General features: G+C 36.9%; 7 protein-coding genes across 11 annotated transcripts; 4 read left to right on the top strand and 3 right to left on the bottom strand.

Annotated features, from left to right (window-relative positions):
* Positions 1-349: 349 nt before the first annotated feature.
* Positions 350-2,077, bottom strand: LOC106421534 (outer envelope pore protein 21B, chloroplastic). The gene is made up of 5 exons (XM_013862366.3): positions 1,878-2,077; positions 1,071-1,145; positions 820-972; positions 633-731; positions 350-542 (listed from the first exon to the last, which is right to left on the bottom strand). Exons 1-5 carry the CDS (start codon positions 1,968-1,970, stop codon positions 459-461), a joined length of 504 nt encoding a protein of 167 aa, XP_013717820.1. The 5' UTR covers positions 1,971-2,077; the 3' UTR covers positions 350-458.
* A 187-nt stretch (positions 2,078-2,264) lies between these two features.
* On the top strand, positions 2,265-6,506 carry LOC106421634 (dolichyl-diphosphooligosaccharide--protein glycosyltransferase subunit 1A). The gene is made up of 9 exons (XM_013862461.3): positions 2,265-2,479; positions 2,689-2,733; positions 2,834-3,616; positions 3,706-3,882; positions 4,029-4,097; positions 4,203-4,292; positions 4,378-4,536; positions 4,639-4,863; positions 4,939-6,506. Exons 1-9 carry the CDS (start codon positions 2,369-2,371, stop codon positions 5,128-5,130), a joined length of 1,851 nt encoding a protein of 616 aa, XP_013717915.2. The 5' UTR covers positions 2,265-2,368; the 3' UTR covers positions 5,131-6,506.
* Positions 5,175-9,158, bottom strand: LOC106421632 (U-box domain-containing protein 43). Of its 2 annotated transcripts, none has more exons than XM_013862460.3 (3): positions 8,855-9,158; positions 7,247-8,109; positions 5,175-6,841 (listed from the first exon to the last, which is right to left on the bottom strand). In XM_013862460.3, the coding sequence occupies exons 2-3, from the start codon at positions 8,091-8,093 to the stop codon at positions 5,256-5,258; spliced, it is 2,433 nt and encodes an 810-aa protein (XP_013717914.1). In that variant the 5' UTR covers positions 8,094-8,109; positions 8,855-9,158; the 3' UTR covers positions 5,175-5,255. The 2 variants fall into 2 exon arrangements, with proteins under 2 accessions (XP_013717914.1, XP_013717913.1); XM_013862459.3 differs by having other exon boundaries at positions 8,848-9,157.
* A 356-nt stretch (positions 9,159-9,514) lies between these two features.
* Positions 9,515-12,976, top strand: LOC106421665 (bromodomain-containing protein 9-like). The gene is made up of 9 exons (XM_013862502.3): positions 9,515-9,942; positions 10,540-10,576; positions 10,663-10,744; positions 10,826-10,871; positions 10,959-11,057; positions 11,365-11,433; positions 11,528-11,867; positions 11,951-12,096; positions 12,176-12,976. Exons 1-9 carry the CDS (start codon positions 9,583-9,585, stop codon positions 12,677-12,679), a joined length of 1,683 nt encoding a protein of 560 aa, XP_013717956.2. The 5' UTR covers positions 9,515-9,582; the 3' UTR covers positions 12,680-12,976.
* A 237-nt stretch (positions 12,977-13,213) lies between these two features.
* LOC106421609 (probable serine/threonine-protein kinase PBL22) lies at positions 13,214-17,963 on the top strand. The gene is made up of 6 exons (XM_013862440.3): positions 13,214-14,392; positions 14,488-14,544; positions 14,644-14,798; positions 14,886-15,075; positions 16,718-17,109; positions 17,195-17,963. Exons 1-6 carry the CDS (start codon positions 14,305-14,307, stop codon positions 17,462-17,464), a joined length of 1,152 nt encoding a protein of 383 aa, XP_013717894.3. The 5' UTR covers positions 13,214-14,304; the 3' UTR covers positions 17,465-17,963.
* Positions 17,964-18,226: 263 nt separating this feature from the next.
* LOC125576376 (probable serine/threonine-protein kinase PBL11) lies at positions 18,227-22,418 on the top strand. 2 transcript variants are annotated; one of them, XM_048736305.1, is made up of 6 exons: positions 18,227-19,493; positions 19,594-20,087; positions 21,165-21,300; positions 21,413-21,546; positions 21,639-21,762; positions 21,906-22,418. In XM_048736305.1, exons 1-6 carry the CDS (start codon positions 19,418-19,420, stop codon positions 22,292-22,294), a joined length of 1,353 nt encoding a protein of 450 aa, XP_048592262.1. In that variant the 5' UTR covers positions 18,227-19,417; the 3' UTR covers positions 22,295-22,418. The 2 variants fall into 2 exon arrangements, with proteins under 2 accessions (XP_048592262.1, XP_048592261.1); XM_048736304.1 differs by lacking the exon at positions 18,227-19,493 and having other exon boundaries at positions 19,515-20,087.
* Positions 22,419-22,817: 399 nt separating this feature from the next.
* On the bottom strand, positions 22,818-26,955 carry LOC106421688 (protein NLP5-like). Of its 3 annotated transcripts, none has more exons than XM_048736300.1 (5): positions 26,722-26,955; positions 25,594-26,423; positions 25,465-25,512; positions 24,232-25,078; positions 22,818-23,793 (listed from the first exon to the last, which is right to left on the bottom strand). In XM_048736300.1, the coding sequence occupies exons 2-5, from the start codon at positions 26,392-26,394 to the stop codon at positions 23,081-23,083; spliced, it is 2,409 nt and encodes an 802-aa protein (XP_048592257.1). In that variant the 5' UTR covers positions 26,395-26,423; positions 26,722-26,955; the 3' UTR covers positions 22,818-23,080. The 3 variants fall into 3 exon arrangements, with proteins under 3 accessions (XP_048592257.1, XP_048592260.1, XP_048592259.1); XM_048736303.1 differs by lacking the exon at positions 26,722-26,955 and adding an exon at positions 26,585-26,705; XM_048736302.1 differs by having other exon boundaries at positions 25,594-26,723.
* Between the last annotated feature and the right edge of the window lie 33 nt (positions 26,956-26,988).

Here is a 26,988-nt window from a genome sequence, read left to right as displayed (position 1 = left end):
ATGATCAGTAAGCAAATCTTGAGTGTACCCCATCTTTGGATTCTCAAGAACCAACACTTTTGTAATGACTTTAAAACTAATGTTTTGGTACTGATGTTGATGTTCTCAGCAGCACCGCCATCTAAATAAAAACCAACACAAACCAGACCAAACCGGTACAAGATACGGCTGGTTCTCAAGTGTCCCGGTTTGGGAATTGGTTAATGAAATCATGACTAATTTTATTCGGTCTAGTTTATTTTGGTTCGGCTCCGGCATGTGTTTATTGGTTATTGGAAACATTAGACCAGTCATATTTGCCTATATAATTCTGGTAACATCTGTGTAACGCTTGCAATAGTAATGTAGATGATTTGGAAGATATTTGAATTTGACTAATGGATAGAATCAAAGTGTGCTTATCCGTAATAGTACTAATACACTTCTTCTCAGACGATGATGATGAATATTGAATGCAGTTACAGGTCGAACCTCAAGTTCCATTTCCCCTTCATGTTGGCGTTAAGGGTCCAGTTGTTTTCTCTAATCTGCATATAAGGAACCTGAAAGAAAGGCACAACACATTGTTTACTTACGAAGTTTGGAGCAGTGAACATGCTTCAGGTACGAGAAAGAGAGAGAGAGAGAGATACCTTATCAAACATTTCGTAGCCAACTTTGATCCTTACATCCTGATCTTCCTTAAAGTTCATTATGTTCCAGGCAAACTCTGCAGCTCCTATAGGGTTCCTCTGTAAAGCACAAAACGATCATATAATATACTAAAGCAAGAAACATAAACTGAAAGAAAGTTCTTGAGAACAAAGAAAAGAAGAGAACCTGGTTGAAGTCTTGATCAAAATCACACCGGCCTTTGACATTGAAGGTGACACTCTTATCATCTCTGACAGGAAACTGTTTTTTCCCGCGTACGTGACACCGAAGCTTTTGGCGCTTATCATAATGGATTCCTACTCCCAGGCCTGTTGCAGCCTAACAAAAAAAAAGTTTGTGACAACTCTATGAGTATTAGTCAGGTTCAGGACAAAGAGAGATAGTGTGAATTGAAACAGCAGAAACTGAGATCAAACCTCGGGGAATAAGTGTCTAATCATCGCACAGAAGTAACTAGGAGCTCCAGTTCCAGTATCTAGCTCTCCATGAAGCTATCACCAAAGAAAATAAGAAAGGTAACACAAATTGGCAAAGCCTAATAGTGTCTCAGACTGTAACCAAAGCGAAACAAGTGTGGGAGAACAAGCAAGTCAGATACACATACTCACAAGTAACTAATGACACTGAGATTCAAGGAAGCCTCATGAGAATGAAGTAAACCACTCAACATTATCTTACTCCTAAACTAAAATACATCCTCAAAACACTAACTCTAACAGATGAAGAGTGAAATACAAAACCATTACACAACTTGGGCTCCTGCAACAATTCAAATTTAAATCCTAAAAAAAAACGCTCAGGCCAAAGTTATCAGCAAGTCAGCAACTTCACTTCAGTTTAGGCTTTTCATCTTAACCAAAAACATCAGTTTGAACATAAAGTTTGAAACTTTACACACAAGACTCCAAAACCTTCAAATAAATGTCAAGACTTTTACGCAATTAAACTTCGAATCAAGCAAAAACAGTACCAACCAAACCAAGCCAGAGAGCATAAAGTTTGAAACTTTACACACAAAACTCTAAACCCCTTCACAAAATTTCAAAACTTTACGCAATTAAAGCTTCAAAGCAAAAAAAAAACAATACCAAACCAAGCCAGACTAGAGAGCATTACATAACCAAAGCGAACTTGTTTCAGAATTGAATAGAGCTAAGAGAACACATTCTTTATAGCACCCACACCAATACGAAACAAGTTTTGGAAGCTACGAAGAGTTTCACCTGCAAATGGGTTTTCGAGTTCACCGGGAGCTTCTCCTTCGCATGGATTTTCAACGACTTTGAATTGCACGTATACCTCAGAGAAGTCTCCATCCTCCCTCGAGAAAATCGCCCAAGAAAATAAATCACTCTACCCACCGAAACACACAAGCAGAGAGCGAAAACACCAAAACCTCACCTAGTTTTGACTACTGTATTATCTCACCAAGGTCCAACCAATTAATCACTGCCACGTGTTACAGAGTAGTCTTTTAAGCCCATATTAAAGCCCAATATAATGGACGTCTTCTAATATAATTAGTCCGTTAGCCCATACCTGCCACGTGTTACAGATCTAAGCCCAGTGTATATGGGCTTTTATCTGATGAAATTACCCTGTTTTTGCGGGTCAACCCGACCCGGGAATGTGAGTTTCTGAATAATTTGTCACTCTGGTCTTCTCTGAGTGAAGTAAAGCGAGTCACGAGACTGATCTGAATCATCTATCAACGATGAAGAAGAACTCGAGCGTCGTCGTCGATCTGTTGCTTCTTCTGCTAGCCATCACCGTTCTCGCAACGCCCGCCTTCTCCGATCTGGTTCTATCCAAAGTCGAACGTCGTGTAAGTCTTCAATTCGATCTGGATTTGTTGGATTCACGAGGTTCCCTGTTCGATTCGCAGAGCTTACATTTGTTGATCTGTGCTCAACACTTCGAATCAGATCAAAAAGATATAACCTTTCTCTCGATTCCATACGATATCAGTGGGATCGGATATGTAATTCGATAAGCTTCTCTTATTGATTAAATGTTATTGCTTTTTGTGTGCAGATCGATGTGACGTCACAGATTGCTCGTGTTACTAAGACCCTTAAGGTAAATTTCAAAACTTGTCACGAGACTGTGTGGATTAGATTCAAATTTAAGTTGTGTTGGTGTCTCTGACTGAGGCTTGTGTCCATTTTGGTGTGTATAGGTTGTGAACTCTGGCTCTGAATCAGTCTCCGAGTTTACTTTAACCTTCCCTAAGTTTCTCGGTAACAACTTGGCTTACCTATCGGTTTCACACAGCGAGGGAAAAGGGAAAGCTAAACGCTCTCTAGCCAATCTCTCTGTTAAAGAAGCTCACCCTAAAGGAATGCCAGATTCGATCAGTTTCTACTCAGTTTCATTACCTAAACCCCTCAGCAAGGGAGATACTTTGACGTTGGAGGTTGTTGCCGCGTTCACCAATGTGCTTCAGCCGTTTCCGGAGAAGATAACTCAGAGAGATATCCATCTCGTTATGCTCCAAGAAAGCGCGCAGTATCTCTCTCCTTATGTTGTTGAGTCTCAGTCGTTGTCTATTAAGCTGCCTAATGCGAGGATTGAATCTTACTCCAAGCTGGAGAACACGAAGGTTCAGGGGTCGGAGATTAAGTATGGTCCGTATAAGAATCTTGCGCAGTATTCGTATGCTCCGATTGTTGTTCACTTTGAAAGCAAGGCTGCGTTTGCTGTGGCTGAGAAGCTCGTGAGGGAAATAGAAGTGTCTCATTGGGGGAACGTGCAGGTCACGGAGCACTACAATTTAGTTCACCGTGGGGCTCAACTCAAGGGAGAGTTTTCAAGGTTAGAATATCAAGACAGACCTAATCCCCAAGGAGTATCTGCCTTTAGGCATTTACTTGCTAGATTACCACCTAGAGCCCATTCCATATATTACAGAGATGATATTGGCAATATCTCCACGTCTCAGATGCAAAGTGATTCGAAAAAGGTTGATATCTTGGATTGATGTTAATTTGAGTTTTAATGTAACTGATGTATGTGTGTGTTTAACTCTCTTTTTTTGCTGGTTGGTTGCAGACAGAGTTACTTATTGAGCCTCGGTTTCCATTGTTCGGTGGGTGGAAAACCTTTTTCACGATAGGTTATGGTTTGCCACTTAGTGACTTTTTGTTTGCATCGGAAGGGAAACGTTTCCTTGACATCTCCTTTGGCTCCCCTATGATTGACCTTGTCACTGAAAAACTCATCGTACAGGTTGGTATTATACACTTTGAACTTGCAGTATTAGAGATGATGTAGCAAACTAATCAAAGCAATCAATCTCTTACATGTATGATCTCATTTGCTAAAATAAAGATGTCACTGAGTGTTTTTTTTGTGTCCTTATTCCTCCATTGTAGGTGGTCTTACCTGAGGGTTCAAAAGATATATCAGTTACCACTCCATTCGCTGTCAAGCAGTCTCACGAGGTAACACAGTCTTGGCTCTATCAATATCTATCCTCTGTCTCTGTGTGCTTTGATTCTGACATTTGACCTCTTCATGTCTGCAAACTTGTTCTGTTCATTTTTCAGATCAAATATTCACACTTAGATATAGCTGGTAGACCAGTTGTTGTGCTAGAAAAGAACAACGTTGTCCCAGATCACAACCAGAAAATCCAGGTATATATAATACATCTGACTACTATCATTCTATATCCACAATATTCGTAGTTTAATGGGTCAAGAGATGTGTTTTTTTGTACAGGTCTACTATAAGTTCAGCAACATCAATCTACTGAGTGAGCCATTGATGTTAATCACTGGATTTTTTGTTCTGTTCATCACTTGCATCATATACACGCGGGCTGACTTCTCCATCTCCAAGTCCTCTGCTGCATATTTGGCTAAACTCCAATGGGATGAGGTACATTGGAATCTTGTTTCAAGCACAAATACATGTAATCTACTAATAGTCTAATACCTTATGTGGTAGATATTAAAAATGGCAGTCTCTTTTGTTTATCAGGTCCTAGCAACACTACAGGAAGTTCAAAACATCATCCAAAAATGCTTAGCTGCACATGATAAGCTTGAAGCATCGCTGCGTGATCTATCAAGAACCGGTGACATTCAAACCTGCAAAGCAGCTCGCAAATCCACTGACAGTTTGTTGAAAGATCTGTCGAAAGAACTGAGACCTCTTCTGGCTTCCTTACAATCTTTCCCATCAGCCTCACAAATATCTCCAAAGGTTTCAAATCTTCTCTCCACCTGTTACTCATCCCTTTGTCTCCTCGCCTCTGTTTAACTGTCTCTTCTGTAACAGGTTGAAGAGCTAGTTGCGAAAGAGAGAGAACTTCAAGAGAAGTTGATGGCCAAACACACCACTGTTGTTGAAGGGTACGAGAAGAAATCCTCAGGGCGTGATATCGAAAACCGAATCGCTTCTCAGCAACAAAAGATCATAGCCTTGAGGCAAGAAGTAGATGATCTTCTAGAGTTCATTGATGAGATCTAGAAAACTTAAAATGTAGCAGATCCCTTTTAAGTTTAAAACCAGACTTACTTTCAAAAACATGGAACTTTCAATCTCAATCAATTTCTCTTACAAAAAAATCATTTACAAGGATATACATATAAGACTCACTTATTAGCCAATGTTGGTGCAAATATACCAGAGAAGTTTGGGATCTTATCGATGTGTCTCAACGCGTTCTCAGCGACCTGTTTCGTTTTAAAATCAGCGTTTTGAAATGCATCAACAAGTGCTGCAGTAACGTTCTGTTCTTCTCCAAGCTCTCTAGCTATATCTTCAATACGTAAGATCCTCTCAACCATCCACACAGCTCGAATCCTCAAATTCTCTGTCCTGTTCTCCAACAAAACGTTCAATATAGGCGTCAACCCGTCTGCTTCAACGATCAACTTCACCGCGTTTTCTACTTCCAAACCGTCTTCTAGCAACGTCGAGAGAGCTGCAAGTGCTGGCCCAACCACCTTGTCGTTCTCATGGTCCAAAAGATCAACCAGTTTATCCACCGCTTGTCCTTCAACAAGACAAAAGCTGTCTCTCAGCGAACATATCCCTTGATGGATCTTACACATCCCTAGAACAACAGGCGGTTTGCTCAGACATGAAAAGATGGAGACACAGTAGCTTGGAGGAGGCAGTTCCGGTAACACTATCAGATTCTTGGTTTCAAGTGAAAGATTCTCCAAAGCTATCGCAGAAGCCATCTGGATGTTATCTTGACTGTATGACTGGAGGAGATCGAGGAACAGAGAAGCGAGATTGTTTTCACGGCAGAACGAAACGGCCTGTGTCTCCTTGGTGAGTGCAAAGGTGATCCGAGCAAGTATTTTAACAAGTCCTTCGAGAAAAGTTCTCTCAAACCGCTTCCCTCTGATCTCACCTTGGCGAATAAGAACAATCTTGGAGATGATTTTCTCGAAAGCACCGTCTCCTAGCAATCTCTGCGTCAGACCCCAATCTCTCTCAGGAAGCTCAGCTAAGAGCGCAGCAGCAACAGCTTGGTCCTCAGTGATTGTTGTTGTGCTTTCGGATATGATCCCAACAAGGTTCCCAAGCTGTCCAACAGTGCCTCGCAACACACTGGCTAGCTCTTCGCTCATGTGCGGTGAAATGTTATGAAGCAGCTTGATAGCAGCCAAACGCAAATCATCATTATCATGAACCTCAACGAACTGAACCAAGCTAATGATGGCACCTGAGTTTCTGATGGCGGAGACAACGTTTATAACCGAGTTAGGGCAGCTAGTTAGTCCAACAAGAACCTCCAAGAGCTTCCCCTGGATCTCCGGACCAGTGTTGCTAATTAACAAGAGTAGGTTCTCAACTACGTCCTCCGAAACAAGAGTTTGGTGATGAGCTCCAACACAGACTTTGTCAAACTCATAGCCAATGTTCACTATATTGGCAAGAATAGTAGCTGAGACTTCTTTAAGTCGGATGGGAAGCTGGTTCGGCCCAACGTAGAACAGGTCTTTGATAAGCGGCGGGAGAAGTCCTGTGCCGATCAAGACTTTAGCACTCCCTTCAAAAGATGAGATCTTGTTGAGAGCTCCCAAAGCAGCTCCACGCATGTCACGGCTTCTCATAAGGTCGATAAGACAAGAACCAACGGTCTGCGCCACATTAACTTTCACATCGTTGTTTAAAGCAAGCTCTCCAAGATAAGAAGCCATGGAGGCTTTTGTTTCAGGTGAACCTGCATATCATGTTTCATATATGATTCAGATATACAACCTGCTCTTATACAGTAGGCCTAGGCGTTTTTACCCGAAACCAAAGTCCCTACCTTAATCCAAACCGAGAAATCCAAAATCCAATATGAATAGTTTAAATAATTTAACTATTTTTTTAATTAAATTTGTGAATAACATATATCTTAAATATTTTTTTTTGTTAATTTATTAGTTTTAAACAAATATTTTTGGGTGCTTTAAAATATTGGTTATAATCCAAGAAAGAACCGAACCCAACCCGATAATTAGTAAAACTCAAACGAAAATTTGAAAATCTGAATCTAACCGAACCTACGGCACCTGAACGCCCAAGCCTATTAAATAGTATATGTTTAACAGTAAAGAAGGTAGTGGTATGGAGAAATCACCTCCACGAAGTTTAGCTAGAAGAGGCTGGAGTCTACCATTGCTAGCCATCTGTCTAACATTTTCCTCTGATCTCTCCAAGTTCGTCAAAGTCAAATCAGCTTTCTCAACAGTCGAAACATTCTCCGACTTGCTGCTCGTCAAACCAACCAACAAGAGGATAGCTCCATGAACCGAACCAATCTTCTCACACAAGAGCTCTGATTTAGACAACTCAAACAACAAAGAAACAGCTGCTTCCCTTCCCCTTGCCGGCTCTTTCGCCAAAAACTTAACTATAGTACGCACAGTGTCTCCCTCAGCCACAATCGCCTTACTCTCTTCATCTCCCTCGACGACAACTCGCAGCGTCTGCAAAGCCTTATACCTCACTTCATGACTAGTACTTTTCAGCATGTCCGTAACCAACCTTACAAGCTGAGGGTTCCGGACGCGGCGTTTAATCAAACGTATGTTCCTGCAGATGTCTCTGACATTCTTCAACGCCAGCAAAATATTCGCCTCGGCGTTACCTAGATATAGCGACTGACGAGCAATGTCAAGCTTCATACAATCATTCCTAGCTCTCCACTCTTCGATAGTGTCGCGTAAAGCTATGCTCGGGCTTAGATCGGTGATGCTAAGCTGCTTAGAAGTTATGGGACATAACACAGGTTTACCGTTTTGAGTACATTCTCTGAACCAATTCTCGATGGCTTCACGCTCAAAGGTCTGACCGTTCTCCAGAGTGACTGGATCTTGCATGACTTTCTTTGTTAACGGACAGATGAATGCTTCGTATATGTTGTCGATCCCTGGCTCGAACGTAGAGCTTTGGTCTGACTGACTTCCATCACAACTTGCAGCCATATGGTAAGATCACTCACTGCAAGCACGAGTTCATATAATAATCAGTAGAATCAAAGTAATCGGATACTAAAAAAAAGAAGTGCACTGTTTTATTTTATTTATTTTTTTGAATGAAGTGCATTGTTTTATTACCAAACTGAGAGCTATGCTCTGCATTTTTCTTCAGTTCAAGGAACAAAAATTCATTATCCAAATCTACGGTACTACTAGGACCGGTTCTGGAGAAAGCCAGATGAAATATTCGTCTATGATTCCCAAATGTTTTTGAAGAACATTATATAGACATAGTCTCCCAAATTTATAAAAAAAACAAAGACTTCCAAATTTGTAAAAGAATTTTTTTTTTTTTTGAAATCTATACTAAATCGCCTAAGGCTTTCAAAATAACACATGGGAAGTTTGAAATGATCTTAGAAATATATATAACTGAATCAAATTACTGCAAAATGATTTTAAGTTGGAACTACAAAAGATCCAAAATTGGTTTTCGTGGATACAAACTCAATATTTCAAGATTAATTGTTACAAACTATCATCTCAAAAGAGGAGTATGAGAAGACTTGTTAAAGTCTAACATCTAAAGTTGGAAACAACTACCAATTGTAATAAATACCATAATCATCATTTTCTACAACCCTAATATGGCAAATTTTACCTAATTTAGCATCAAGGATAAAAGGACAAACTAATTTACTCAGGATAGTTCCTTTATTAGTAAGTGACACACGAAAAAAAAGGAAGAAAGCGCGCGTACCAGTTACCTAAACGCGATATCCCCAGAAGAAACCGATCCAAACGAAGAAGAATAAAAAACCTTCTAGCTTGAGAATTCGATTACGATCCTTGAATCTAAAACTTGTGAGATTGATTCATTTCTTCGTCTCTACTATGTACAACAAACAGCGAACAAGACGTGCTTTGTACTCTCTTTTGAAGGTTGAATTCGACGGAGATGTAAACGCGACGAAAGAAAATGGAAACTGTAGACGAAGAAGAGAAGAGTCTCACTCAATGAAGCAACAACTAGAAGGATGAAGAAAAAAAAAACCACCGACTAAGAAAAAACGTTGCGAAAAGGGTTGACTAAAATTAGAAATGTCACGACAGCCACACAGCCACGTGTACACTCAAATCGACGGCTAAAAAAATCTGGAGAAGAAAACGTAAAACAGCTTTATCAACTAAGGCCCATACAGGCCCAATAATAAAACTATATACGATCGTAAACCAATTAATTTGATACGTTACAGCTTTACCAACTACGGCCCAATAAAATTCCAGATTTCGAAACGTTATCCGAAGACTGCCCATTCATAGCAAACCACGTGTGTAGTCACCTCAGAGGGCCTAGCACGAGTTACTTACACACGTACAAGCTCACACGTGCGGAGTATTTCCATTTATGCGTTTAAAACAAAATAAGCCGAAACGACTGTTCAGAGGAAGAAAGGGGAAAGAGAGAGAGAGTAGAGAGAGAGAGAGAGAGAAGATGGGGGAGGTAGCTGATACATTGACGAAGAAGAGGAAGAAGAAAGGGAGACCATCTCTAATTGAAGTCCAGAAGCGAGCTCTGAAGCAGCAACAACTGCTTCAGAGCAAGCTAGATGAGTCCAAGGAAGAGGTTAGATCCGGTTTCGGAAACCCTAATTCCGCCGCAACCCGATCCAGTCGCCGGATTGTTAATCCCAGCGAAGAGGAAGAAGAAGAAGACGATGACGAGCGGAGAGATAAGAAGCAACGGCTTTTGCACGGGTTGAACTCGCACGACGACCGTCGTGAATCTGAATTGGACGGCGATGCTTCTTCCATCAACCGCCGGAAAATCGGCGGCGCCGGATCTGATGTTACGGTAGTTACAGAGCTCTTTGTGAATATTTATATATAAAGAAAATTGGAGTTTTTGATTTTGAAATTGAAATAAAAAATAAAAACTCTTAATTTAGGTATTTAAAATCGTTGAGATTTGGCGCGTTAACTGAAGTTTCCTCTTCTGAGTTGAGTGATGGAGTTTTGACTATTTCGGTTTTTTTTTCTCTTCTCTCTTTTTTTTGTTGGTGGAAAAATGGAAAATTCATAATTTTCTCTCTTTATTTTTATTTTATTTTTTCCTTTTTGTCTTGCCTTGTTTTTAGGTTTTTAATCTTTCTTTTGAATATTATATTCTTTGATTCTTGGTTATTAATTCCATAGTTATCTGAATTAAAAGAAGGTTCTGCACTAAGAGTCAATCATGTCTTCAGACAAGTTCTTCAATTTGTCTTTTTACTTTTTGTTTTTAGTTTTAAAGTTTTGTACTTCAAAGACTTTGACTGTCTTTTCTTCTTTTGATTCTTCCATGGACATGAATGTTAGTTATTACAGGTACATGACACCTGTATAACTGTTATTATTTTCAGGATTTTCAACTTGAGGTTAATGAAGTGTCTGTTGGTTTTTTGTCTTGCAGGGACAAAAGGGTTCGAAAGCGACAGACATTCTTCAAAGTATATAAAACTTGTGTATGAATAAAAGTGAAAAATTTCTGGTGAGTAATTTAAATTAATGTGCGGCACATTTTACTTGTGGACAGGGGTGTCTCTTGTGGAGTCTGGGCCCGTTACACCATTGCCAGACAAAAAGTTGCTCTTGTTCATCCTCGATAGAGTTCAAAAGTATGTCACTTTCTTTTGCTCTGACATTAGCCTCCCTTCTCCATGGTCTCTGAATAAAATGTTGTTTTGCAATACTTGAAGGAAGGATACTTATGGAGTGTACTCTGACCCTGTTGATCCAGAGGAGGTGGAGTTTTCTAATTTTTATGTTAAGCTTGTGCATGTTAATTCACTGGTATTGCGTTATCTTTATCTGTGAGAGTTTGTTTTACAGCTTCCTGATTATCATGAGATTATCAAGAATCCTATGGATTTTACCACATTGCGGGAGAAATTAGAAGCCGGCGCTTACTCTACCTTAGAACAATTTGAGGCAAGTCTTGTCCTTTGAACCTATATCACCACCCTCGATACTTCTCACTGAACTGTCACATTCACTCTGCTATTTAGTTTTGCTGGAATAGAGTGTTTGATTCTTCTCTCATATACCTAAGTCTCAATGCACTAGTTTCTCTGTTAGCTACAACATATTATTTTTCCGAGAAGCATTTGTGGAAGTTGTTATATTCGTAAATGGGATAATAAAACTTATGATCTGTACTTAATTTTACTTGTAATATGAAAAGATTGCTACTATGAGAAGATGCGTATATCGTTTCTGACCCTCTCATCTCATGCAGGAAGACGTGTTTTTAATATGCACAAACGCTATGGAATACAATTCGTCAGATACTATATATCATCGACAGGTTTTGTTCTTTGCTTTTTATATAACAAGTTCGCTACGCTTTTTCCCTTTTGGTTATCTCCACTTTTCTGATGGTGTTTCTCTGACTATAACAGGCACGAGCAATGCTTGAGCTAGCCAAAAAGGACTTTGCAGATTTAAGACAAGAAAGTGATGGAGAAGTAGAACCAGTTTCACAGTCACAACAACAGCCTAAAGTTGTCAAAAGAGGCCGTCCTCCAGGCTCAGGCCTTAAGAAACATTCTGAGCCATTTTTGACTGACCGGACTATTTCTGAGAGTTCAGCTGATGCAGCAGCAGCGCACACTCCTGGTGGAGACGGCTCTAGATTATCCGGCGCTTACAATCTAAGAAGAACACCTCCTTCCGTTAGAACCAACCATTACAGCGAGAACCAAAGTGGCTTGTTGATTGATTGGGAGAAGGAGTTCCCACGTAAATATCTACTTTTTTCTTAATTTAACTTTCTAGTTTTATTGACATTAAAACCAGTTTTCTTTTTTTCATTTTCTGTGTAGCTTCGGTTGTGAAGGCCGTCAACAAATACGGGATGAAGAATGTGGACGAGAACAGGCGAGATTCTTACTTCCTGGACATCTCTCCTTCTTCGCAAGAAGCTTCGGTTTGTACAAGTCTTGAGGATGGTTTGAAACAGTTAACTCCAGTACGTGTTAGCAACTTATATAATATCTCCTTTTGTTTTTAACAAACAGAATCTGACCCTTTCCTTGTTTTATAACCAGGTTGGGTTGAATACTGAATATGGCTACGCTAGGAGTCTAGCAAGATATGCTGCAAATCTTGGTCCTGTTGCTTGGAGACTTGCCAGCAAGAGGATTGAGACAGTGTTACCAAGTGGAACCGAGTTTGGTCCCGGTTGGGTTGGAGAGAAGCCAGAAGCTCCTCAGCAGCCAAAGTGTTCGAATGACTTGGCATCTGAAAGCATACATTCTTCCAAAGAAAGCAAAGAGAGTGCATCAGCTGCTCGCTTGTTGAATCAAAAAACTGTTAAGTCAGAACCGCTGATCAATCCTGAGAGCAACGGTCTACTCCGTGGCTGCAGAGGAGTAAACCAGATGCTGGAAACTGCTGCTTTCTCGCGACAAGGCTTGTCGCCTAACACAAAACCGGAACTAAACCGGTTTCACCCTGATCTCAACGCTAAGCTCGTCTCACCAAACTCACCGGTCTCTAACCTTCAGGCAGGTTCATCCCAGCAGCATCCGGATTTGGCGCTACAGCTCTAACTTACTAGTCTTGAAAGCTTTTCCTGTAGGAAGAGGGAGGAGTGTTGTGATTGTGGATGAAAAATATATAGGGAAGAAGTCTCTGTACAGATTGTTGCAACTTCCAGATTTGTGTAGGGTAAGAGGAAAACCAATTTAAGGGAGTACTCAACAAGGTGTATGCATGTTATTTATACAAATATTTTTCTTAAGTTGATCAATTCAGAATAATGAATGTGCATTTGAGTTTTGATTTCAGCTTATGAGAGACGATTGTAATATGAAAGTCTGTATAATGTGCCTATGCTTCGCTTGTCTCTTGTTCTTATTTTTGCAACTGTTAGTGTAATGAGAGATAAGCCATGTGATTTTTTTGCCAACATATATGCTTATACTGCAACGTTTGTTTGACTTTCATTGACTTGGGTTGTTTAGCTAACTTTCATTTGCTTTTTCGACTGCTCTTCTTTGTATTTTCTTTTACATCATAAGATAGTGAAGAATGTCTGCTGAAAACTGTTGTCATTAACTTGCCTTAAAACTTTTTATGGGTTAAGCTTCTTTCTTTTTTTAATGAGCAGCAGATGAAAAAAAATATATTCTTTGAATTTTTTTACTTAAATCATATTTCCATTTATGTCTCTATGATTCTATCATTAAAAAGAAGATTATATAAATCAATTCTGGTTGATTTTACCATCTACTTGATTGACTTTCAAATGTGCCTTAATTGATTTTCAAATCCAATAATTTAATTAGAAATCAATTAATGATATACACAGATGTGTAAATAAAGTTCAGATTCCATAAATCAGTTTAAGTTAGAAAGTATATTTTTATTGGATTAAAACTTAAAAGAGAAAAAAAAATTCTAGAACAAACCGCGTAATTTAACAAGAAAACACTTGAAATTCTAGAAAATCATCTCTTAAGTTATCAGCGTATAAATTTAACAAGAAAACATTAGTAAGATTCTAGAAAACGGTCTCTTTAAGTTGTCAGCCTGCATCTTTATACGTTGCAATTAAACCGTTTAATTTAGCTCCAACGGAAATAAAACAAATTATAACGTTGAAAAAATAAAAAGAATTCAACAGAAGGAAGAAATAAAAAGGACGGGCAGTTCCCAAATTAGGTCTCACCGTTCCTTTATTTCCTCTTCCGTGGCCATCAAACTTCCTTGGTTGCTCTCTCGTTACCTCTTTCTCTAAAGATTTTTTTTGCCATTTAGAAGAGTGTATCGAATCTCTCCCTTCCTCTAGTAAGTATACAAATATATCATTTTTATGATACTTGTATAAATTTACTTCTATTATCTTCCATTTGAGATTCTCTTTTCCTTCTTAAGGACAAATCAATTCAATCAAATTGTCTCCTCTGTGTTTGATGGGTTCATAATTTTCCCATTTTCCTGGAATTAAAGAGAGAAAAAAAAAAGTTTCTCTCTATCGTTCCTATTAATAATCTTGGAGAAAAAAAATCCATTTATTCTATTGCAAGAATCCTAGTTTTATTATTCTTTTCCTGTGTAAGGGTTCCAAGGAGCTAGGTTTGGTGATATTGTTTGAACATCATCTCAAACCAGCTCTTCTGAATCCATTTCTTTCCGCTTATTGTTTTTCGAAAAGTTCATCACTAAAAGAAAAATGAGGTGTTTCTCTTGTCTCGACACACGAACCAAGGATATGAGAATCAACATTGATACCACATCTTACCTAACCAGTGGTTCCTCAGGTTTGTTTTTATAAATCTCCATCTCTCTTTCTCTATTTGATTTACATATTAGAAAATAAAATCTCCAACATGCGATTCTCATATATGTTTTGTAGTTGATACAAGAAGCGATGCAACAGGAGGAGGAGCAGGGTCGAAATCTGGCATTTTAGGTTAGAAATCTATTTTTTAAATGATTTTTAATTTCTTCAGACAATATTTTTGAATATTATAATGATGAAATAATAAAAACACACAAATGTTTTGGTCAGTTAATGGGAAAGTGAATAGCCCTAAACCAGGGGGTGGCGCAAGGAGTTTCACGTTCAAGGAGTTAGCCGCCGCAACTAAGAATTTCCGGGAGGTGAACATGATCGGAAGAGGAGGGTTCGGTAGTGTCTACAAGGGACGCTTATATTCAGGACAAGTAAGTTATCAACCTCTCTTCCTGTATTTTAAAACATCTGAAGCGGCCTTGTAAGAATCTTGATATTGAATCAAAACGTACGTATAGGTTGTGGCGATCAAGCAGTTAAACCCAGATGGGAATCAAGGAAATCAAGAATTCAAAGTCGAGGTTCGCATGCTTAGCGTCTTCCATCATCCAAACCTAGTAACTTTAATCGGTTACTGTACTTCTGGTGCCCAGAGACTTCTTGTTTATGAATACATGCCAATGGGTAGCTTAGAAGATCATCTTTATGGTAAGTCATTGTGTTTTACAGATCTCCTTTTCTTCTTTTTTTTTTGCCTAAAGTGTTTTACAAATCTCACAAAAATCTACTTATGTTTCATATAAAGTGTCATTTGAAAGTGTTTATACATATTAAAAACATTTAAAAATTCAATCTCATTTTCTATTCACACAGTTAATATTTTTTTTCTAAATCTTATATATTAAAATAGAAGTCATGATTTCTTTTCATGTATGATTTTTTTAGTTTGGACCATTCCTAAAAAATATCATATTTTACATAAGTTCATTATTATATATTTTAGTATCTTTATTATTTTATTTGAAATACAAATGAATATATTTAAAATGTTCTAACAAAATCTTTTCAAAATCTTCTTAGAATCTTTTTAAATTTACTTTCAAAAATTAGTTAGTTTTAATTTAAATTATCATAAAATATAATTAGAAATTAAAATTGAATATAGTTTTCGTTTATAAACGAAAATTTAAATAAAATGAAATTAATTAATTTCACAAATAAATTTACTAATATTTTTATAGATTTTGTTAGAAATAAATATTTATTTTTATTTTAATTTTTTCAAATTTGTTTTCTAATAAAATAAAAATCATGATTTTTTGATGAGTGATATTTTTATTTGGACCATCATTTAAATTTTATATTAAATGTATATCACTAATGCTAATATACATAATATTTTTAACTACTTTAATCATAATATCATTTATATCTTTTAATTTTTTTAAAAAATAATTAAAATTCTAACAAATCTCTTGAAAAAGATTATAATACGATCTTAATTGTCATAAATTGAATATAAATATTTTCAACTAATTTTGTAATTAGTAATGAAATGTTACTAAAAGAATAAAATTATATCCTATTTTATCAATTTTATAACAATATCTATCATTTTAAAATAAAAATGTTATATTGAAGAAAATATGATAAAATTATTTAAATTGATAAGTTAGCATATTTTACTTTCATAAATATATAATATTTATGCTAAAAATATAATATATTAGTAGAACGGGTTAATATTAGTAAACTATATAATACATGTATAAAAATTTAACTTATCTTAAACTTTTTAATATACAGTAATTTATTATATAAAATTAATAAACATTAAAAAATTACTAAAAAAATCTAGCGATGAATTACGGATCATGATTATAATAAATTAAATACAAAATTGTTTTCATATATGTTGTTTCATGCATTAAAAATTTTAGTTTAGTAATCAAACGCAAATTCAATAAGACAAATATATAATAAGCAACATATATATATTTATGATGATTTTAATTTACAGTATAAAAACTATAAAATTATTATATTTGGCATAATTATACAAACATTTAAATATGTGAGTAATATTAAAAATATATAATAATTATGTAAAACAAATATTTATATATATAAATGTGAAAATATATACCCGCACGGTTGTGCGGGTGGAAATCTAGTAATACATTAAAACAGCTATAAAAGTGAATTTTTATTTAAATTTCGCATTAAAATCTTAAAACAAACTCTCTGCAAATAAAATTTTAAATGATATTTGTGAAACTTGGGGGGAATATTGTTCATAATATTCTTTTACTAATCTACCTGACTTGTTATTGTTGTTGTTGAATCTTAGATCTTGAGCCTGATCAGAGTCCTTTAAGCTGGAACACTCGAATGAAAATAGCTCTTGGTGCAGCTCGTGGGATGGAGTATCTTCATTGTAAAATAAGCCCATCAGTGATATACCGTGATTTGAAGTCCGCAAACATTTTGTTAGACAGAGACTTTAGTCCCAAGCTATCTGACTTTGGACTTGCTAAAGACGGTCCTGTCGGTAACAGAACACATGTGTCGACTAGGATCATGGGTACGTACGGATACTGTGCTCCAGAATACGCCATGAGCGGCAAGCTAACCATCAAATCAGATATATACTGCTTTGGTGTTGTGTTACTCGAGCTTATTACTGGTAGGAAAGTTATTGATTTGAATAAACCACATGGAGAGCAGTACCTTGTTGCATGGGTAAGTAAAAGAACAATTATTAGAAAGTAAACCGGATTAAACCGAAACTCAGTTTTAACTTAATTTGCTCTTGGTGTATGTGCAGGCTCGGCCGTATCTCAAGGACTCTACGAAATTGGGACAACTTGTGGACCCGTTGCTGCGTGGAAAGTACCCTAAGAGGTGTCTTAGTTGCGCGATATCTATCACCGAGATGTGTCTGAACGAGGAAGCGAACCGACGTCCGCAAATAGGTGATGTCGTGTTGGCTTTTGAGTATATAGCTGCCCAGAGCAAATCTTACGAAGAGAAAAGAATGGCTCGCAAGTCTACGGACTCTGACCGGTCAAGAGGAGAAAGAAAACAGAGTTTCTAAGTTTGTGTCAACAAATCTGAAAGGCTCTGATAGACACTTAATAAGACCTCGAAAAATATTTGTTTTTGATTTCTTGTTTTTTTTTCCTGGGGTTTTTATTTAGTTCAGTTTTAATAATGGGACCTGGTATGATGAAAAACGTAACTTTTTGTTTAAGAAAGAACTTTTACGTTCAACAAAAAAAGTTACGTATAGGTAAATGTTCTACAACTTCCTTATGATATTTTTGGTGGGTAGTTTATCATCATCTCCTTTTCAGTGTCAAAATTTAAATACGTAATATCAAATTAGATAGTATTATATTATATTTCTGTAATGTTTAATTTATACTATTATGTTTTAAAACAAAAAAAAATTTAGACTATTTTTCGATTTATATGTGTCATCCTTGAGAAAGGTACAATTCAGTTGGATAAACCTACAAAATGTATGTAAATTTATGCGTAAAGATGTGGTTTATGAAGTTTGATCATACTGTATATTTGTTTATTTATATATTGCTCTTATCTCCGAGATCTGCAATATATGTCTCCATTTGACATATCGATATCAAATTAAATCGAGAATGTGACATACATGATACAATCATTCAAATAATATAGTCAATCCTTTTAATTATTTGAGCTTCTTTCTCGCAAAGAAAAAAATAAATTTGATAAATGCAAGTAGGTGATAATTAATCCGCTAATATTTTATGTCAACTTTGACCACACTGACTAATTCGATCTACACGTTATTCCCCAATCTATATAGATATATAGTACATCTGCCCACGTTTTTTACGTGAACTCGTTAGAACGAAAAATGAAATAAAAGCAAATCGAAACCCGGTTTCTAACCTCGTTTTCATATATTCTTGATTTGACTGTTAGAACATTTCTATATACTGGTATATACAGTATATTCGGACCCGCCATTGCTAGATACTGTTCTTTTTGTTTGACCTATTCCTACTATATGACAAATTGTCAATAAATATCTTTACATTTGCGATATACTAAAAAACATTGTTTGGCAATTCCTCAAATTCGTTTGCTTCTGTGACCACTCAATTATCTGAATCCGTGTGGGTGTTTACTCTAGTTGTTACGTCAACGAGATATGATCGGCATAGTCCGTGTGAATGGTAATTTGGTATGCTAAATTGCTAATAATAACAATAGAATGATTCGGTTAATAACTGTATAGTTCCAGCTAATATTAAGTAAATAACTATGATTTTATATTTGTAATAAAAAGTGTAGCTACGTGTTTATATTCCTAAACAACCTGCCGTATGTTTGTTTTTAAAATTGTTTGTGTTTCTTTGGCCCGATAATCCAATTAATTATAGGATAGATAAATTTTATAATTCATATTCACATAGGACCCGATCATTCAAACAAAAAGAGACTGAAAATGAAGGTCCATAAAAACTAATATTGAACTTGAAAGAGACATATTATTATTATTATTATTTTTTTTTTGAAACACACATATTATTATTTCTACTATTGTTTTTTTGGCTAATAACTGAAAGTTTCCGAGTATTGACCTGTATATCCTTTGGACAATGGACATAGTATGAAATGTGAAAACAGTACATGTATATATATATATTTTCCCTATTTTTATTCTTGTGCAACCAACAAGAATGAATCATGACTCATAGACGTCGATAATTTTGGTATTCAAAAATTACAACAATCAGCCAATTAAATCGAAAGGGTGGCTATACAACCACGACGAAATCAAATACACACGACCTTTTATCAAATAAAAATTATATATAAATATATTCCCACAAAGAGAGTGTTTGCTTGGTGTTTCATCTCTGTTTCTCGGCTCTTTCCTCCATCTCTCAGTTAAAATCCCCAGAGAAAAATTCTCTCAAATCTTAAGTGATCGTAAAGTTCGAAGCGAAGATAACAAAAAAAAAAACAGAACAAAGTCAAAGCTTGTGTTTGTGTCTTGATGGGTAACTTCTGTCCTAACGGATCTTCCAGTGTTGGACACGAAGAGATCTCTGTCTCCACCAAGCCCCTCCCAGGTTCATACATGTTTTTTAAAAATGTTTTTGTTTTTCTCTTTTAAATCGAACTCATGTACCGAGGTTTTCAATCTAACAAGATCATCTGTTGATCTTACAGCGGTGAAACATGGTAAAAATCCAGTAAATCAAAAGGCTCCGCCGCCGGTGGTGGTAATGCCGCCGGCTAGGGGCTCGAATCCAAAGTTTCCGGTGGCAGAAACAAGAACCATCGATAACACGACTCGTAAAAAACAGCAGGAGAAGCCAAGATCCGTCGATGACCCATCTCGTGAAAAACAGCATGAGAAGAAGCCAAGATCCGTCGAGACTCCGCCGTCAAATCCGGTGGAGAAACAAGGAGTGGGAAAAAAAGCAGTGCCGCCGAGCGGGAAGATAGTGACGCCAAATCTAAAGATGTTCACATTAACGGATCTTATGACGGCGACAAAGAATTTCCGGCCGGAGTCGATGATCGGAGAAGGCGGGTTCGGACAGGTGTTCAAAGGATGGGTTGATGAGGAGACCTTATCTCCGTCGAGGGCCGGCGTGGGAATACCAATCGCCGTTAAGAAATCTAACCCTGATAGTGCTCAAGGGTTACATGAGTGGCAGGCAAGTAACTCCTAATTTTCCTCCTTTTTCTTTTATTTTAATTCAAATTTGCATCGGAATCATTAGAAAAACTTCTAATTTAGGCAAGTACATATTGGAAGCAAATATCATTGGTGCATAATTATAGGAGCAGATAAGGGAAATACATTCAAATTGCGATGTATTCGTGACATTATTAACAAAAATTACTACTAAATGCTAGACTGGTGTAAGCACGAGTTTATATTCTTCAAACATTCTTTGGAACAAGTTTAACATGCTACTTGTCGTTTTGTTGATCAATATAACGACTTTTTAAAACGTACTGCATATTTTAGTAATACTGATTAGTCAAACAAATGATCAATGTTATTAGTTTGGCAATTATTTTGTGGTTTTATTTTACAAAACGTCAATTTAGGGTATGATTGTCAATAACTAAAAAGCACAAAACGTACACGGTATAAAATATTTTAGTGGCGTTTTAGAAATCATTTATCATAATGTTGATGTATTCTGAAACGCACACATAATATTTTTAAACCTAAATAGCTGTATTTGAATATAAATTTCATTTCAATCATTTATAATTGAATTTATTGCACCCATCTCATTTATAGTATCACTTTTGAAAGAAGAAGCCAAAAAGATGAAGAAGAAGTCAAGGCATTCATTCTCACGTAAATTATTTTCTTCTTTTATGTGAAGTGTATCCAGCTAGAAATTCCGTGAAGTGTATCAAATAAAAAAAATTAAGTAAGAAACATTCACGATCATATATATTATACGTGGAATATAATATGCAACTTGTGAAAATATGAAAATAAGTAATTTTGTTTAGGATTTAGGAACAAAAGATAAAAGTAATACTATTGACTTGGTTCTCGACGAGGAACACAAATTTCCTAACATTAGAGTTTGTGTCTCTCAGTCGATAATTACACACTAATATTATAGTTATTTTCTATCTATGTAGAAAATATTGAACATAGCATCAAATTTTATCACGTTCTTCTTATATCAATGGGTTTAATTTAACATGTAATCATATTGGATATAATTGTTAACATATGTGTGGATATATGGTAAAAATTGCAGTGTGAAGTGAGATTCTTAGGGAAGTTTCATCATCCAAATCTAGTCAAGCTCTTGGGATATTGCTGGGAAGAGAATCAGTTCCTCTTGGTCTATGAGTTTTTGCCTAAAGGAAGCCTTGAAAACCACCTCTTCTCAAGTACTATTTCACTCATACATTAATCACATTCTTATATACATCTTTGTCTTCTTTTCTTTTTGACAAATTTATTCATCTATTTATATAAGATGTGCATGTAATGTTAATGCAGAAGGAGATGGGTTGACATGGGATACACGTTTGAAAATAGCCATTGAAGCAGCTCAAGGACTTACATTTTTGCATAACTCCGAGAAGAGTGTTATTTACAGAGACTTCAAGGCTTCCAACATTCTTCTTGATTCCGTACGGTCTCGTTTCTTTGTCGTCTCTAGCTCGCACGTTTACAGCATGCGGCACCTTATTTTGAGTTAACAATTCTTTTCCGTCTTTTACAGAACTTCAACGCCAAGCTTTCTGATTTTGGTCTAGCCAAACATGGTCCAATTAATGGATACTCCCACGTGACCACTCGTGTCATGGGCACACAAGGTTATGCAGCTCCCGAGTATGTGGCTACAGGTAACTAAAAACGTCCAATGTTGTCTGTAAAAACGTGTTTCAACTTCTTTTTTTGTTGTTTTATTTGGTTTGGCAAAAAACGTGTTTTAATTAATTTTTTGAAATTAAATGATTACATAAACATGTTTTCTTTGATGTTATAGGTCATCTATACGTGCTGAGTGATGTTTACGGATTTGGAGTGGTCCTCTTAGAGCTATTAACCGGTCTAAGAGCACTAGACCCAAACCGACCATCTGCGCAACAGAATCTCGTGGAATGGGCTAAACCGGTTCTGACCCAGAAAAAGAAGATTCAGAAGTTGATGGACCCACGGCTCGAGAACAAGTATCCACTTTTGGCGGTGAGCAAAACCGCTGCATTAATTCTACGGTGTCTCGAGGCTGACCCGAAGAACCGACCTCCCATGGACGATGTACTTAGAGAATTAGAAATTGTAAGGACTATCAGAGAGCAACCAAAAGAAGAGAAGCGTAACCGGAACAATGGACATGGTTCACCGCACGTCCGTAAAACCGGTCGAACCAGATAGTCAAATAGTCCCCTTTGGAAGTTTGGATCAGTCATATATATATGTACACCACACAAACATACACAACAAACATACGTAAAACCTTCATTTTTTTTTTAATAAATAAAATATCTTCCTTCTTTTACATTTTTTATTAAAGTTTTTACGTCAGGACATTTGAGATTAAAATTCCTGAAAATACATTTTATTATCAATTATTCAGATCAATAAAACAAGATATTTTGCAAGATACGTCATAAAACAAATTCAGTATGCAAATAAAATTGTTAAAACATAAATTTTCATAAGACATAGATTTATATAGTGTAAAATTTTCATGTAATAGCTTTCATATAAAAGACTAATAAATAAATATTTAAAAATTAATTTCACAAAAAGAGACTTAGTAAGATATTATTTGTTGTACACTATTGTTTACTCCTGCAAAAACAAATTTCATTTTTGGTAATTATAGAACTCTTAATTTTCTTTTCCTTGTGATGCACTTCCAGTTTCTACAGAAAATAGACGTTTAAATTCTTAGTTTACGTAACAAAAAATGTAATTATTGAAATTGTGTATCTACATATGCAAACCAGCAGCACATTACAATACAAACATACTAGTAAACAATGAAAAATTAAATTATTTGTTTCTATAAAAAGAAAGGCACTTTACATGTTCTCTCTCTCTCTCTCTGCCATATCAAGCACCACCTAATAATCTTGATAAAAGTAAAGAAAACCTATGAACAATGCTTACACAACACAAACTATAAGTGACATCTTTCTCTCTTACTTCATTCTGTCAGGAAAGTGATCCACTGACAGAAGAACGTTCTTGCAAATGCTGAGAAGAGAGCTGAAGCAAAAGCTTTATCGTCTCTCCAGGGAAAGATCTGCAAACATCAACACATTCCTCAACATCATCATCACACCTCAACAAAACCCATTCATTGTCTTCATCTAAGTACTTCAGATCATATCTGCTCACATCTTCTATACTAAACCGTTTCGCTATCTCCCACAACAGATCTTTAAGCCTGCGCGAGTTCCTCATCCTGAACCTGATCTTCTCCTCCTCATAGCTCACCTTCACCCTCAGAAAATCATCCTCCTGTGATGACGTTGATGGTGATAACTGTGTGGTCTGCGTTTGCTTAATAGCTCTTGTATCTTCTCTAGCTTTATTCACAGGATCCTCCTTGTTTGCTTGTGTTTCGCTTGAACAGCTCGACGTGTGGCTACAAGAGGAACCAGGGGAGGAGGATTTTGCAGGCTGTGAATGTGAAGAAGAAGGCAAGAACGTTGTCTGCTTGGACTGTTGCTCTTGCGAAGAAGCTAGGTTTGGGAAGTTAGCATAGAAGGAGCCTATAGGGAGATGATGACCTGACACTCCTTGAACAGAGTCAATGACACGTTGGATCTTCTGAAGCGAGTGACCAACTTTCTTGATCTTTCTTGATGGCCATCTCTGTATCCCGTGCTGTCTGCAGATTCTCTTCAACGTCGTTGGACAAACTGAAACAAGTTCTCCATGATCAATAAACAACACAAAATCTCTAATGAACTCAAGAATAAAAATGTTTTTAACCATTGCGTCAGAGGTCCAATTGAGTGACCACTGGGACGAAACTAATATTAAATGTTTCCAGCCTGGGAGATTACAGGTCCCCGAACCCAGGGCCGGGCGTGGTAGCCCCGGGTCTAAACCCGTGTCCCCGTATATTAATAATTAAAGGTCCAATATTTTTTATAAAAGCAAAATTTTACATAAATTGTATCAAATTTTTAATAATTAAATTGAAAAGGGTCCAAAAATATTTTAAATGTATATAATTTTGCTTACATCACAATATATCACTGTTAAAATTTTTAAAACAAAATTTTCTTTTAAAACAGAGAAAAAAAATTAATGTTAAGCCAACTGGTATTAAAAAAAATGTTTTTTTAACTTACCACCAATACTCTTGGCAGCATCTTTGAGACTCCCTGCAAAGTATTGGCGCAGAACATCCAAAGTAATGTTCTTCTCAGCTTTTGTTTTCTTCTTCTCAGTCACTCTACTTGAACCACCACCAGCACTAGAGAAAGTGCTGTTCTCATTCACCACACTCACTCCTTTACCATAGTCAAAGCCTATCTCTCCATCAACAGATAAGCCTACATGTTGAGGATTACTATTACTTTCATGTACTTCACATGTCTCCTCTATCTTTGGAAGTGTCTCAACCTCACTGACCATTTGATCTCCCTCTTCTTCTAGCTCCTTCTCAGTGACTGTCCTTAAACTTCTAGGCACATGAGCCATTATAGTTGAAAGAGCATTCAACATTCTCCTCTGTTCCTCTATGTCTCTGCAGTCTTTAGGCAAAAAGAACTCCAAGACAAAGTCAGCTGAGCCTGTGTGGATGCAGCGCAAGCGTATAGCTACCGTGCCGTGTAGTCCAAACATAGTTGCGTGGTGAGAGAGAGGGTACTCAGACTTCTTGTAGCTAGAGACATCAGAGGAGAAGCAAGGACCGTTGGTTAAAAAAGCTTCTCCAACAACTCCTTGACCTTTTAGGAGATGGTGCTCAGAGCAAGCTTCGTGGAACTCACGGACCGTGGGGTCACCGACGTAGCAAGCATCGTCTATTGTGGATACACAGTGGATGTAGTTGTGGTCGTTGTGACGGCAGCCGGTTTTGCTTTGCTTGAGACAAGACATCCATGTTTGAGCTAGTGGGAGTTTGTGCGTCTCGCAGGCACATCTCAGGAGGTTTCTGATCTCAGGTAATGCAGCTTGGTAGGAGAAGTCAGGTCCCTGATTACAAAAGATAAACAAAATCAACAAAAGTGAAAAAATCGGTCTAGACGGCACATACGATTCAAACTGTTTTAAATCAGTTAAAATTCGTTTAAACCGATCTAAATTAATCTAAATTAAGCAATAATATAAATATAAATCTACAACTTTGTCTACTTGCTATTGTTTTATATACCTAATTTTGATAATTCATCACAATAGTTTATAGCTAAAACCAAATACTAAAATATCTTATATAAATGTAAAATATGTATAAAATAAATCAATAATTTGTTAATCTTTACGCCGCCTAGACCCCGAATAATCCACCTATTCAATAGTCTTTCTATAAAGCGTCTAATTAACATCTAGTGATTTCTTGAACATTGGTTATGAGCTTTTACCTTTAGAGAAGGCGAAACCGGAACTTCAGTGCTCCTAAGATCAACAGCCTGTGAGCAAAAACATCACTTAAGCTTTTCCAAGAAAAGCATAAAAGATCGAAAGGAGACAAAGCACAAATGAAACAAAACCTGAAGTGCTCTGCAGATACTGTCAAGCTCAGGGCTCAACTTAACCATTTGAGTAGTCATCACAACCTCAATAACACCTAAGCAAGTCTTACTCCCTTGTTCAAACACAGGAATAGCTAACGTCCCACGGACATCGCAGTCCTGAGCATGCTGGACTCTAGGATACTCCTCGTTCTTGAAAAACCTCACATCAGGAGTCCACTCAGGAACCTGCCCCAAGAACACTCTCCCAGGCAAACCAACCAAGTCCTTGGAGCTCGAATCTTCTTGCTCAGCAGAGAACTGATAATTCTCAGAGATCTCTCTGTAATGAGCAAGCCTTTGAGACATCGGATCATGGCTGAAAGGCTGTTCCTTTGTGGTTAAAACTCTCTTGCCTCCTCTATCCACAGGCACCCACAGCTGTATAAGAGAGTCGCCTCTCTCGCTAGTGAAGTCTTTAATGTGTTTCACCGCTTGAACTAATCTCTCCATCACAGAAGAGCCGTGACCACCCCCGCTTGGTCCAATCCAGAACCGTCTGTTCAGGGTTGAGAGATCCTCAAGACTAGACCTTTCTGCAAAGCCCTGACCATACATGTGAGATAAGGTAGAGGAAGAGATTGCTGCTGTGTTGTCTTGCTGTGGAGACCACATGAAGGAGGAAGGATCAAATGGGGCTAGGGACGTTGAAGGACTAAAGTTTGGGAACTCAGATGCATCTGTTGTTGTTGTCTCTAGCCAGCAACCATCTAGAAGCAAACCGTCCATGAATGAAGAGTCCATAGCTGGATCCATGGGGAGATGATAATTGTTATTCATTGCTCAAATCAATGAAGCAACAACAACATCTGAAAAAAAGAAAGAACAATAATAACAAAAACCCATTTGAGGAGAAGAATCAAATCAAGCAAAGATCTTGTAAATAGGGAAGAACAGAGAATCAAAGAGTGATAAAGCTTCCAACTTTTTTTTCTCTGTTTTTGATTCCTACAAGTTGGTTAAACTATACCCTAAATCTCTAATCCCTTGTGGGTTAAGTTGGTTAAGCACTAATCTGATTCCTTCTTGATGGAGAAGAAAGAAAGGTGAGACCTTTGAGGTGATTAGATATGAAAAACAAAAATAGAAAGAAAGAACGAAACTCACAAAAGACGTCAGATTCACGGAAGATTCCTGGAGTAGGTTTATAAATGTTTTTTTTCTTTTTTTAGTTGAAGAAGAGAATCTCGAACTGTCCCTAAAGACCACTTGTTGTCTTAAGAGACAGGAGAAACAGTTGAAACAACACACCCCCAAACTCTGAGGGAAAAGAAAGGCTGTAAAGATGTCTTTGATGGGTATGTACCTGGTTGTGGAGTTAAGTACCTCCACCACCTCTTCCACAAGAAATTTTAAAATAACAAAAAAAAATAT

Source organism: Brassica napus, chromosome A7 (assembly GCF_020379485.1).
Source record: "Brassica napus cultivar Da-Ae chromosome A7, Da-Ae, whole genome shotgun sequence".
NCBI classification, from domain to species: Eukaryota; Viridiplantae; Streptophyta; class Magnoliopsida; order Brassicales; family Brassicaceae; genus Brassica; species Brassica napus.
This window is presented reverse-complemented; position numbering and strand designations above follow the sequence as displayed.